The sequence below is a fragment of the Taeniopygia guttata genome, chromosome 6 (assembly GCF_048771995.1).
Source record: "Taeniopygia guttata chromosome 6, bTaeGut7.mat, whole genome shotgun sequence".
NCBI classification, from domain to species: Eukaryota; Metazoa; Chordata; class Aves; order Passeriformes; family Estrildidae; genus Taeniopygia; species Taeniopygia guttata.
The window spans coordinates 21,118,155-21,132,342 of record NC_133031.1 but is presented as its reverse complement, the minus strand read 5'-3'; the positions used below and the strand labels follow the sequence as shown (position 1 = coordinate 21,132,342).

Below are 14,188 nucleotides of genomic sequence, written 5' to 3'. Positions count from 1 at the left end.
GCTTGAGGGAAAACTTAAAATCGTTTGTAGGAAATAGCTTTTATCTACCATTTGGCATTCGTTTTGCTAAAAGCTGTAGATTACATTTCCCTTTGTTAAGAATAAAGAAATAAAAAGAGATTATGCAGCTAAGAGATTAATGTGAGCATAAATCTTTCCTTTAAATAGAAATTCCTCCCATTTAAATTATTGATAACAGTTCAACTTGCTCAAAAGGGGAAAAATAGCATTTTAAATTTATTCTGCTTCTTTTACTCTGCACTTTTTCATGGGTAAGGAAAACGGGCTACTCCTGTTTCTCTCTATACCCTTTCCGATTCCTCTGCCCAAAGGCATTGGCGGGGAATTTCTTAGGGAAAATCTAGGAGGAGGTGGCTACATTTCTATAGCTTACTAACAACCCTGACTGAATTGCCCACCAGGCTCCCATCTGCATTTTGGCCGGAGCAGCAGCAGCTCCTGCAGGGAGCGATGCTCTGCCCCTGCTCACTGACACAGCAGCAGTGATGGGCGCACCGGGGCCATCCTGGCTCTTCCAAGGGGCGCGGAGCCCGGTCCAGCGGGAGTTCCCACCGTGACAGCCAGGCCAGGCGAGGCTGCGGCGGGTGCGGTATTTCGGGGCAGTATTTCGGGGCAGTATGTCCGGGAGTTATCTCGGGGCAGAGCCCGGGCCGATGACCCGGCCAGGCGGAGCTCCGAGCGGTCAGTGCCGCGGGCACACACTGCGGTGCTTTGATTTTGGGCGCGCACGCAACAACGCCCCTAAAATAACTTCGCGTCACCTTTTCCCAGGGTTTTATCTCTGCTGCTCGGAAAGAGCCGCGGCCTGCGCGGCCCCCTCCGCTCTCCGGCGGGGTCAGAGCTCCCCCTCCCGAGGCACCGCGGCCTCGCCGCTCCCCGGCACCGCTCCCGCTGCCCTCGCCGGGGCTCTCTCCGGGGGACGCCAGGAAGGAAGCGGCGGGGCGCTGCCTCCTGTCCCGGCAGGGGGGCTCCGCGGCCGCGGGCTCGCAGGCAGGTACCGCCGCGGAGGGACGGGCCGCCCGGCCGCTTCCAGGCGGGGCCTGGCGGGGGGTGGCGGAGCCGGGACCCGGGGCAGCCTCCCCCGCGGGTGCTCGGCGCTGCGGGCGGGCGGGGGGAAGGCGGCGGGCGGCGCTGGGCGGCCGCACCGCATGCGCAGGAGGGCAGGTGTCGCCGGCCGCCGAGGAGCCGCCGGGAGCATCGTGGTGGCTCCGCGTCCTCATGGTGCTGTGTCAGGGCGGAGAGGGCGACGCTGCTCCGGCAGCGGGCGGGCAGGAGCCGGAGGCGCCGGCGGCCCGGGAGGACGGGCCGGGTGCGGTGCAGCCGTGCCCGTGCCCGGCGCCCGGCGTCGAGGCGGCGGGTGCCGAGGAGCGCCGCGCTTGTGGCTGCTGCTCGGGCATGTCCTGGCCGTTCTGCTGCTCGGCACCTGGTGAGGAAGGGGGAGTCCGGCAGACGGGGCAGGGGGCAGCGGCGTCCCGGCTGGGATGCCCGCTCTCGGGGTGACATTGCCGGGCCGCGGCGGATGAAGGAGCGGCCGGAGGGCATCGGGCCGTCCGCACGTGGCGGCGGGGCGGGGAGCGGGCGCGGGCGGCTGCAGAGGGCGCCCGGCATCGATGCCCGCCCCGCCGGCGGCAGTGAAATGAACAGGGTCTATGCAGGAACCGCCTCGGCGCTGCCGAGCCGTCCCCGGCGGCGGCGGCTCGCACCTGGTGCCCGCTGGTCACCTGAGAGCGGGTGCGGCCTCGCCTGTTCCTGGTGAGGAACCAGCGGGCCGGCAGCACGCCCTGCCCCGTGCCCCTGCGCCCTGAGCCGTGTGCCGGGCGCGGCTCGGGCCGGGAGCGCCGCGCCCCCCGCCCCGGGAGCGGCAGAGCGCCGGCACCGCTCACCCCCAGGGCCCGGCGGCTCTGGCGCCTCTGTGAGAACCTCAGGAGCGAATATTCCTCGGGAAAACAATACTTCCTGTTTTTAAAGTTTTAAAGACTTGACAGGTTTGGGTAAATAGAGGTGCCTTCTGCCTGTGTGACGCTATAAACACGTTTGACAGTGCGCTTTACTTAGTCCATGTACTTGGGTGACTTCCTGATAAAGCCACAAATTGATAAAGCAACAAACGTATTAGAAAATGTGGAACATGTAGGATTAAAGTGGAGTTCTCTTAAAACATAAATGTCATCTTAAAATAATTTATGAAGTTATCTGGAGTACTTTTCTTTAAAACAACTTCACTGAAAATGTGTTTGTCATTAAAATGACTGTAATTGACTTTCCAGCAGAAAATAGATTTGTTGGTGAGCTGTGGAAAGGCCAGAATCCTTCAGTGAAATTCACATTAATGTCACTTCTAAAGTAAAGCTGGGGAAAAAAAAACAAAACAGTGTTTGAAATCCTGAGAAACTTTCATTAATTAACCAGAAAGAGTACGTTGGTTTTGGGTTGTCTGTCTTGCAAAATTGTTGACTGAGTTGATGACTATGAATCACTCCTATATCTTGTCTGCATGACCATGATTAGTTCCAATGCAGGCTGCTGTGCTCGTGGCACTTTACAGAAGTCAAACAGAGCTCTTGTGGTTTTTATAACACAGAAAATCTGTGTTTCCTGAAGGTCTGGGAGAATAATCTTGCTGACCATCTTTCCCATAGCCAGTATTCTTCTGCCTCTGGTACTATTCTTGAGATGCTTGTATGTGAGAAGTGTGATTTTTTTTTTTTCATTGCATGCACTTTGCAAGTATAAAAACTGTTTGGAACAAAGTATAGCATTAAAAACTCAATTAGAATTTGCAATTGAAACAGGTTACAGTGGGAGGCATTTACCTAATACTTAAAACAGGAGTGGCAGGTTGTTTGAAAGCATTACATGTGGAGATGGCCAGGAAATAAAACTGGAAAACTACATCTGTAGCCACTCAAAAAAGAGGACTTTGGTACTGCTTGAAATCTTTTGATTTTCAGGCTGCTACATTCTTTGAAAAATACATGATTGCTTGACTGTTTTGATGGTGTTAGGCTGGTATTTTGAGGCCTAATATTTTGTAGGGTGGGAATGTTATCTTAACGTAACTTCTCCCTAAAACTTAGTTTGAAATAAGTACTCTTCAGAACTGCAGTTCTTGTTTTTGGTGGGAGAACTTAGAGTAGTATATTTTGAGAAGGAAATAAAACACTTTCTTATTGTACTAAGTACATGCTTTGGCAATTCAAGATGTTGATGGTTTAAATTCTAGTATTACAAGATTCTGAAGATTCTGTTTCTGATAGGCATGGTCTGTTGGGTAGCTTACAGAAATTAGTTCCTTCTGATTTTTGTTTGTTCTTTACAATCCAAAGGTTAGTTCTGGGTATAAGACCTTTTCAGTGTATTTTGCTTTAATTTGATTGGTTTTCCATTTCAACACATCCTTTATTTATATTGGCTTCCTTCTGTAATAATCTGAAAAGCTATCATGCCTGAGATAAAAGTTAATAGTTCTGTTTGTACTGTGTTCATCCATAAGGCAGCCTGGGTTTGGATTTCCCATTCCAGTTATAAGCCAGTCTGATTCCTCTTGTTTCAGTATTAGAGACTGTTAATTTTGTAGTTCTATTATGTGACTGTGTGGATTAAGGCATTACATAGTTCATGAACATTTTTTAAATCCACTTTGTTTCGTGGTTGCTAGATGTTCTGGTCCAGTGTTGGTTTGTGGTAGTTTTTATAGTCAGTTTTATGTAAGAGGCTGTTGCTAAACAGAAATATTTCAAGTAGAAGCTGTAACTCTCATCTGCAATGTGACAGGATTCATTGAGAAGCAAACCTTTTGCCTACTTCAGGTTGTGGTTGCAGTTGTAAAGCCTGGGTCCCTAGGACTGTCAGCCTGCAGTCTCCCCTTCTAGGCAGTAAGATGCAATTTTTCAGCGTTGGGTGCTGATCTCAAGGAGGATCAAAATGGTTTGTGACAAGTTTTGTTAATTAAAAAAAACCAAAACTCTCAAAACCATACTTAGTTGCTAAGCAACTTGCAGCAGTACCCAGCTGATTATGTTTTAGGGGATGCATAAGGCTCACAGGCTGCCACACTTATGTGAGATGAGGCACCTTTTTATCAAAACACTGCCTCTGGGACATGGAGTTCTTGCTCCTATCTTTAGAGGGAGTCACAGAAGAAAAGATAACTCCCAGTGTTTTATGCTGGAAAAGAGGAAAAGAATGAGATAGTGAGGTGAGTTCCCACTCAGCTTTTCTGATGGGCTCTATTTTCCTTGGTGTTCACTTCTCGGTTCAGTGGAAATTCTGTTCCTTTTATGCAACAAAGCAATAACAAAAAAGGCCGATTTCTTTGGAGATTGCTGCTGCTGACCTCAACACAGTTCTCTGTCTCACAGTTCTCCCTCTTCTTGCCTTTTTTTTTTTTTTTTTTTTAATAGTTCAGTGTGGAGAAAATGAGTGGAACGAGGAAGAGTATGTTGTTGAAGAGAGCCTGAGGCAATGAGGAAACTTGAATAGAAACATTAGACTTGGAAAACTTTCAGGAAGGGGAAGTCTGATAAATAAGCATAAACTAAGGTCTTCATGGAATTATGATAGATATCAGGCCTTTGATGTTCTAACATTAGTTACTTAAATTTATTCTGCTTAAAATCTGTATTTGATGCCTATTTGAAGAAAATACTTGGATTCTTACAGCAAGATAAAAATGTTCCCAGACTAGGTAAAATTTAGGGTGATTTAGCTGCAAAATAAACATGAAGTATAACAAAAATGAAGTTCTTTATATAGATTTTATATTGTGTATTTGTGAGAAAGGAAATTAAAATTTTGCTTAGGAACTTTAGTTAACTAAAAAGGTGATTCCCAAGATAATAGTTTCAGAATCTGAATGTGGAGTGTTTTGTAGTCAGTTATATTTATTGGGTCCTGGGCAGAATTGTGACTAGTCCCTATAGTAAATTACTCATACTAGTCTGATACCTACAAATTAACTGTACTAACTCATGTAGAACTGTAGTGTTTTGTATCCCAAGTGTTAGAGTTCATCTATTACACTTTATTTTAAGAAAAAAAGAAGACCCATGATGGTCAGTGAAAAGTGTTTTCATGGTAGATTTGATAAATGCATGTAATAATTGCATTTGTTTCTTTGGTTCCCCTGTTCTCCATCGCAAAAATCTCTATAGATACATGGAGCACTGCAGTGTGCAGAGCTGCCTGGTCAGGTATGTCTTCTAATAGATCTTATTAACTCTAGTTTATCTGTTGCAGGGGCAAAGAAGAAAGCTGCGTGCCCAGGACTTGGTCTGTTTTATACCATACTGTCTGCCTTCCTTTTCTCAGTGGCCTCTTTATTACTTAAAAAAATAGAAGATGTACATTCAGTGGAAGTGAGTGCATTTCGATGTGTTTTCCAAATGGCATTTGTTCTTCCTGGTTTAATATACTACAAGTAAGTGTAAAAAATGTTTAAATTTCAAGTTATTTCTTAAAACTTTATCTGGAATTATCAATCACTAAAATTTTACAATGCAATGTTATTTTAGTTAGGACTTCAGTTGCATAACTGCATTATTTTAGATTAATTGTTTCTTAATACAATTCAGAAAACTGAAAATCTTTGACTCCCTGAATGGTAGAGGCTTCTACTAGGATTATTGTATCAAATGCTTTGATTTCCACAAAGAGCTGATCTTAAAAAAAAACAGAAGGCAATTTGTAGAAACTGTTGAGTTCTTTTACAAGGGAATAATTAATCACTAGAAGAGCAAGTTCTGGACTCTGAATGTGAGTGGGGGTCATGATGGATATAAACTGGTCTGTGATAAGACAGTTAAGAGTATTTGGGTGTTAAACTCCCTTGTCTAGAAAGGTGTATAACATACTTAAATATGTTTGGATGTTGGTCATGAAGTAAGCAAGATAGTGACATTAATGTGACATTTCTGTTTTTCAGAACAGGGTTTTTGGGACCAAAAGGTAAAAGAATTTTTCTTTTCTTCCGAGGATTCCTTGGCTCTACTGCAATGGTTCTTCTCTACTATGCTTACCAAGTCATGTCACTAGCTGATGCCACTGTTATAACTTTTACCAGTCCTGTTTTTACATCATTGCTGGCATGGATCTTTCTCAAAGAGAAATACAGCCTTTGGGATCTTCTGTTTACTCTCTTTGCAGTCACTGGAGTGATTCTTATTGCCAGACCACCATTTCTGTTTGGCTCACATGTTACAGGGATTGAAGGAAGTTACTCAGATCACCTTAAAGGCACTATAGCAGCGACTGCAAGCACGTTATCCGCAGCTTCGACTATTGTTATACTAAGGAAGGTGGGAAAATCTGTGCATTACTTTTTGTCAATTTGGTATTATGCAGTCATTGGATTAATTGGATGTGTTATAACATTGTTTGTTTTGAATGAATGGCGCTTGCCACATTGTGGTAGAGATAGGGTTTTTCTAATATTAATAGGCTTGTTAGGGTTGGGGGGTCAGATATTTCTCACAAAAGCATTACAGATAGAGAAAGCTGGACCTGTAGCAATAATGAGAACAATGGATGTGGTGTTTGCTTTTATTTTAGAAGTTCTTTTTCTCAATCATTTACCAACCTGGTGGACTGTGGGTGGTGCCCTTTGTGTAGTAGCCAGTAGTTCTGGAACTGCCATTCGTAAGTGGAGACACAGTGTGAAAAAAGCTAAACAGAGGGAAATCTAACTATATAGACAATAATTCTTTACAGAAACAAGCAATCTTGAAAGATGCATAAATACAATATTTATTTTTATTTATTTTAAATATCCCATTTACCAAATTGTAGTACCAAATTATATCCAGTAAAATAAGTTGACTTCTTTAACCAAAATTGAAGATGTTCTGGCAACTGATGAGGTGTATACTTTCCTTTCTTATTTTTAGGCATGCTGCTATGGGCAGTAGAAAGATACTTAAAAGATGTTGCTTCCTTTCAAAAGTGTACAATATTTATTTTCCTGAAGTTCCTGACTCTCCACTTAGACACTGTTTTTCAGAGCAGTGGAAGTAAGTCTCCCAGACTTAATACTATTCTGTGCTTGATTACCACAGGGATTGCAGTACAAAAGTTAAAAGGGCATGAAGAGTTGATAATCCGTAAACAACCAGCTTTTATAGAACAGATAAAGCTTGTACTTCTATAAGCTTTCTAATTATTATTTTGCACAAAACAGATGCCAAATGTGGCTTTAATTTGGATTCTAAGAAAAAAAATAAAACAAAAGGATTTCATTTTTCCAAGTAATAAGAAAAGAAAATTAACTGGTGAAAATTTCCTATCAGCTTTGCTTTTTTTAAAAAAGTAATTTAAGTTTTTGCACTTACTTCACAGACATAGTGAAACAACCTAATCACCTAATTTTTCCTGTAAACATGTCTTTAGTTGCTGCAGTCTCACTGATGAGACACAACAGTTATTTCTATACCACACATAAATGAGCACTTTCTTCTGGTATGAACTGCTGCGCTGTAGCTGCACTTTCCTTTATTCTATGCAAATGATTATATTTTTTAGGTATTTAATATAGGTTATATTTAATGCTGCTTATGACCCTTTTTAGATTCTTCTGTACAGAAGTTCTTTATGAGACCAAGTTTGAGTCTTCTTTGCCTTCATAAACTTAGAAGGATTTACATTAAAACTTTTGCCTGTTTTTTAAGAATGTACAAGAATGCAATGTAGTTGCAGTTTCACAGAAAATACTGGTTGGCCAAGGTCATACAGAGATTCTGCAGAAGAGGTTTGAGGAGAGCTTGGTGGAAGGGTGACACTATGCATACACATCACATTCAGGCATCCACACTGCATCAGACTGTCCTAGTGGGCAACTTCAATCCCACTTCTCATGCTGGCCCTTTTAAGTCGGTTTTTTTCACTTCTCTTGCAGATCTTCTCACTTCAGTAGACTTTATCTTGAATGCAACAAATACTAAAGAAAAATACTTTTATTACTGATCTTGGTGTCCTTCACATTTCAGGACGACTAAACATTTAGTATCAGGAAGTAGAATTTTCCCAAGTTGAAACTTTTGGGTCTTATCTTAGTAAGGTTTAAAGAAAATTTTAATTATAATCTTTATTTGGTCTTTTGTATCTTGAGGTTTTCAGTTACTTTCTCAGTCTAGTGTTTTTCTAAAAGAGAATGTTATGTTCTGTAGACTTGATAGATTTTTTTTTCTAAATCACTAAAGGTGGTGGATGTTTTCTTTGCTTTGTAGATGTCTGGTCACATGTCTTTTCCTTTGCCAATAAGCATTGCATCCTGTCAGAGCAGATCCAGGGACTTCAATTTCCAAGGCACAGAATGCAAATAGTACTTTAGGGTCAGAGTATCGTAATATACTGAGTCAGAAAGGGCCTGTCAGAATGATTGAGTACAGCTCCTGGCCTTGCACAGGACACCCTGAGAGTCACACCATGTGCCTGAGAGCATTGTCCAAATGTTCCTTGAATCAGACAGGCTTAGTGCTGTGACTACTTCCCTGGAGAGCTTGTTCCAGTCCCCAAATACTCTCTGGGTGAAGAACCTCTTCCTGATATCCAGCTTAAACCTCCCCTGATTCAGCTTCAGGGCATTTACTTGAGTTCTGTCACTGACTACAGGGAAAAGAGATCAGCACCTGCCCCTCCACTTCCCCTTATGAGGATGTTGAAGTCCTCAGTGAGGTGTCCCCTGAAGTCTCTTCTTCTCCAGGGTGAACAGGCCAGGTGACCTTAGCAACTCCTCATAAGTCTTCCCCTGCACACCCTTCACCATCTTCGTGGCCCTCCATTAAGCTCTCTAAGACCTTAATGTCTTTCTTACCTTATGACACCCAAAACTGCCCCAGCACTCAGTACAACACCCAGTGCAGCAGCAGGGACACTGGGCCATGCTGTGCCCAGTGTGCCCCAGGACACGCTTGGGCCTCCTGGCTGGCAGGGCACTGCTGACTCTTACCTTGCAATCTGCCAGGGCCCCCAGATCCCTTTCCGCGGTACTGCTCTCCAGCCTCATTCCCCAGTCTGTCTGTTGCCCCACCCCAGGTGCGGAATCTGTCACTTGACCTTGCTAAACTTCATGTTTGGTTGCCCAGCCCTCTTAATTTATCAAGGTTATCTGCAGGACCTCCCTGCATTTGAGGGAGTCAACAGCTCCTCCCAATTTAGTGTCATCAGCAAACTTGATATTCCTTGGAGTCTTGCATCCAAGTTATTAATGAAGATATTGAAGAGAACTGGGCTGAGTTTAGAGCCTGTTATAAACAGGCTGCCCGATGCCGCCCCATTCTCTGTAACTCTTTGTGCCTGACCTGTGAGCTGGTTGCTGTGTAACACAGTTATCCAGCTGTGAGCTTCACATTTTGTCCAGAAGGATGCTGTGACAGTATCAAAGGCTCTGCTGAAGTCCAAATAGATTATGTGTACTGGCTTTCCTAGATTGACTGGGTGGGCTACCCTTTAGTTAGAAAGAAATCAGGTTTTACAATCAAGACTTGCCGTTCATGAAGCCGTGCTGGCTGGGACCAATGACTGAGTTGTCCTCCAGGTGTTTTTCATTACCTCGCAGACAAACCTTTTCCATGTATCTGGATATGAGGAGCTGTCTTTGTCCAAGTTTCTGTAGGTAAAACCTGCACTCTGAATCTGAATGTGTTTATGGATATGAGAAGATTCCACTTGAGTGGTAGAATCAGTTCCTGCTTATAGCTGTCTGTTCTCTGCTTTTCCTGAACACTGAAGCTCAGCTACTGCTGACAAGGTCAGGAAACTGCTCTATTATCTCTTAAAAACCTCACATAATAATAAAGTTCCACTTTGGCACCCTTTTTGTTTGATACTTGAAACTGTTAACTGGGATTGTTTTTCTGCTGCTTAACCATCAGCTTTCAGGGGAGGGGAGGAAAACAGACTGCATTTTTTACTGCTTCACTTCATGTGTAATATGCATGTGTTTGAATTGCCACTTAGAAAGGTGTGGTTCCAAAGCTGTTCAGATTGATGGAAACTTGGATTGTCAGCTTGCCCTGCTCTCTCCTCTTGGCTCCATGCTTATGTGGTTATGTGATGAGCTACCCCTGGGAGCTGATCCAGTACATATCTTCTTAGTAAGGTTGTTGGAGAGAGCAAAACTGGAGTAGCCTAAACTTGATGACAAGTATAAAAACATTAGGAAGTAGAATTAGGTAGTAGTTTAAATTACATCATATGAATGCCTGCTTTATCAGTACGGAATAAAAATTATATGGAAGCTTACATTAAAAAACATCCTTAGTCCCTGTGATTTCAATGATCTTGTTTACACTTAGTAGAGAAGAACAGGTTACCGAAGAAAGGGTTGTTTTCTTGCCCTTAACACATAAGTAAATATAGAAAATATGCTACATGACCAGAAATCAACATCTAGGTATAGTGGTTTGTAATTTTTGTCTCAAGTTCTAGCAGAAACTCTTTCAATATATTTCTTGTGCCAAAACCCCCAGATGATTGTGTTTCTTTCTTTGTTCAAACATACAGGGTTTCCTTATGGCTTCATCTGCTTATTTCCTCTTGCTGTTCTTAAACCTTGCTAAATATTTAAGTTGTTAAAATAATAATCTAAACAGGAACCTATGTTGGTGGATGTATGTTTTGGAATATTGTTTTGATTTTGGTTGATCTTTCAGGGAGCTGTTTAACTGGAATGAGAATGAGGGACTTGACTAGGGCTTCTCTATCCATAAAGCATGACAAAGTAGTTTCTTTAACTGATTTTTCTATATGATGTTGGGAATGAAAAACATTTAAGCTTTAAGTTCTTCAACCACCTCAGTTTTAAAATTTTTCTTCCTCTCATATATAGGCTGAAAACCTAAATATTATTTGCAAGCCTTAAAGATAATGAACCTACAAAAGTGTGGATACTGTGAAATGCTGGGGTTTTTAAATTGAAAAAAATTCTTAAAATATCTGTTGGGATGGTAAAACTTTTTTCAAAAATTAACAGTTTGAGAATCTGAACTGAAACTGGCTGAGTCTTGATTCTTTTAGATCTTGATCTTCTTTAGCTTTTTAATACAGCAAGTTTCTCAGGGCCAAAAGTTATTTTTATGAGCTTTGATTCAGAAATATATTGATGTTCATTGTCTGTGCTGTGATCTTTACTTTATAAATATGCTATTCTAATAGCAACTCCTTCCTGTATAATATGATGGAATATTGTTGCATTGCATTTGCAATTGCATTGTAATATTAATTCAGTGTTCTGATTTCAGTGGATTCTGAATAAAAAGAGTAATAATTAATTATTGGTAATTTTGCACAGAAGCATAGGGATAAAAAGATTTAGTTGTTACTGATACATCATAAGTTTGGTTCATATGTTCTTTACTATGCAAGACACTGTAATTGCTGGTGGTCTTCAGTGAGACTTTGTAGCCTTAATGCCTTATGTACCCAGCTCTTCTATAGAAAACTGATGGCTTTGTACTGTCACTGTGCAGCAGCCAATTTCTTTCAGGTTCAGTTGGTTATTTTAAAGTATACTTTTAAAGCCCTTGAAATAAGAGCTTTTAAATAAGTCTACACCAAGAATTTGGCAAGCTCATTGTGTAGACAAGGGTGGTCTATATAATTAAAATGAATTTCTGGCATCTAACACCAGGCATGAAATAATCTCAGCATAACAGCATTGGTGATATTACTAGTTAAATGTGTAATTTTTATTCTGAAAACAGATTCCCAATTCCAAAAGTAGTTCAAGATGGTGCTTCCTGGAATTAGTAATGACAAAATGGCTCATACTTCCCTTGATCATAATTTAAAAGAGCAACTACTCCCATGGTATTTTCTCTTCCATGAGCTTTTGTTTAAGAGCTGTCTGTTGGAGGATTATTTCTAGGGAGGCAGCCTCTTTTGAAGTTATTTCCTTGCTAACTAGCAGTAGTTACCCAGGAAGAGTCTGTTTTTTTAGTTCTCTAACCATGACTACCATGGCAGGCTCATCTGTGGATCAGCACCACAAGGGTAATAAAAACATTGTCTCTGTTCCTGCATGGATTCAGTGTTGGCAGTGCTGACAGCAGATGTGATCACTGACTCCAGCAGGACATTGCAGCTACCAGCAGATTTTTTTGGGGGTCATAACTGCCTGTACATCCAAAGAAAAATTGTGGCTTTATGTTCCTGCAGATGCAGGTGACTTCAGGGGGGAACATACATAGAGTTCTATGGTGATAACTTCTGTATATCAGAATGAGTAATTTCCTATGTTATGTGAATTATTGTTTGACAAAAAGGGGGTAAAATACCCTCAACATTAACTAAAGGATTTTTGCTATGTCCTATATATTGTTAAATATATGTTGAATTATATGTTTTGTAGAAGTTACTGGCTTTGTTATGTAGTAGTATATTTTTATAGACAATTCTTATATATTGAAATGTTAAGAATATTTTCATAAGAGATTTATATTCCTCATTGCTAATAAAATCATTCTGAAGAATTAGTCTCTGGTTTTGCATTGATTAGTGGAATATAATGGAATGCATTGATTGTAAAACTTAATGAAAGAACTGTTAATCAAACGGTCCCTGGTAAACATGAACATAGGCCTCAAATTCTGCTAATATTATCATGCTGCATCACTTTTTATGCCTTGCAACAAGCTAGTGACAAAATGAAGCTTCATCAACTTCCATGCATTAATTTCTTAACTGGAAACACTGTAGCATTGACAGATCAGTAAAGTTAAATTTTCCTGTGTCCAAGTGGCAGTCTGTTTCTGTGGATTTTTTTGTTCTGTTTTATTACTATACATCATGATTGGAATTCAACTCTTGTCCCACTTGTCACAAGGTGATACTTAATTCACTCTTGTGCTTTCCATTATCTAGTGTGTTAATAATTATTTTTTTACCAAAGAGGAAAAAAATTAATATCTGTTAAGTATTACAGAAAGATTGCTAATTGTTATTGTCCTTACAGCAGTGCTGCTCCCTACAGTGTTGTCAGTTCTTGTGAGAGCAGAAGATATCAGAAGTAGACTTCTCAAGCTTGCACTCGAGAGCTTTGAGAGGAGGTGACAGATGTTTTTTTCTGGGTGTAACTTTGAGTGGGAAAAATAGATGAGGGGACTATGAATTACATCGTGGGGAGTTACTGGCAGCACTGGCCTGTCTGTCCAGCATCCTCTTCGCTTTGTATGCTCAAAAATTAACTCACTGCAGGACAACTCATCACTGTTTGTTGCACATGCTTTAAAGTAAAGGAAAAGCAAGGTATTTCCAAGAGATCCAACTGTGCCAGGCATAGGCAAGGGAAGATTATTTGTGAAAGAAACTTTGCCACTTTTTCTTGGCAGTTCTGTGTGTTCTTTGGAACAGCTAATCTAATAGAAATTTAAGCTTCGAGGGAAGGAGGGGAAAAATAACTTTTTCAGTGACTATTGAAATCTTTATATAAAAATGATTAGTGACATAGCATAAGAGACAAAGGCTATTACTAGATGATAAAACTCTTGAAACAAAATTATGCAATTATGCTATTCACACATGCAAAAAAAACCAAAAACAAAACCAGACAAACAAAACAACAAAACAAACAAACAAAAACCAAAAGGAAAAGAGATCAAAGGATTTCAAATTAAAAAGCATTCCCATTATAGTAAAACAAATTTCACTGAAGTTGCAAAATACTTATGAGCACTGCACTTTATTGATTTGATAAAGTCCTGAGCACAGGAAGTAGTACATGAGATAAAATACGCAGATGAACTCTTTGAATAGGTTTTAGTTGATTGTTCTTCAATTAGCTTTTATGGAGCTGTATTTTCTGACACTACTGAGTATAGTTTGTACATTGCCCTGTCAAGGAGCAGTGAATTCTAGAAAGGATAAAAAAACTGATTTGTCAGCTGAGTTTACATGTTGATCAAAAGGAAAAAGATTTGAGTTTTTGCAGTGCTGGAGTGAAGTTTTTGGGGTCTGTATGAAAGAGGTGGAAAGAAAACTTGTGTTTTCTGGCCAGCGAGTTTTCATTTTCCCTCTGTAATGTGACTGTTCTGTCGGCAGGTGGGGCTCTCTTTCTTAATTTATTCCTTAGGGTGTAAGATTTAAGTGCTTTTAAAAATCCAAATCCACAGATCTAGACATTAAAAATTTCAGGACAATGATGTACTCAGTGTAAATATTAAGCTTAAGTGGGATT

General features: G+C 41.1%; 1 protein-coding gene across 1 annotated transcript; it reads left to right on the top strand.

The window, feature by feature from the left end:
* Positions 1 to 1,036: 1,036 nt before the first annotated feature.
* On the top strand, positions 1,037 to 12,750 carry SLC35G1 (solute carrier family 35 member G1). Its single transcript, XM_041717001.2, has 3 exons — positions 1,037 to 1,447; positions 5,260 to 5,440; positions 5,945 to 12,750. Exons 1-3 carry the CDS (start codon positions 1,240 to 1,242, stop codon positions 6,702 to 6,704), a joined length of 1,149 nt encoding a protein of 382 aa, XP_041572935.1. The 5' UTR covers positions 1,037 to 1,239; the 3' UTR covers positions 6,705 to 12,750.
* The last annotated feature ends 1,438 nt before the right edge of the window (positions 12,751 to 14,188 follow it).

Excerpts from the sequence above, each read along its gene's own strand:
- SLC35G1 (XM_041717001.2), top strand. The coding sequence starts at position 1,240 with ATGGTGCTGTGTCAGGGCGGAGAGGGCGACGCTGCTCCGGCAGCGGGC. Across the intron at positions 1,448-5,259 it reads GTTCTGCTGCTCGGCACCTG|GGGCAAAGAAGAAAGCTGCG; the intron begins GTGAGGAAGGGG and ends TATCTGTTGCAG. Across the intron at positions 5,441-5,944 it reads CCTGGTTTAATATACTACAA|AACAGGGTTTTTGGGACCAA; the intron begins GTAAGTGTAAAA and ends TCTGTTTTTCAG.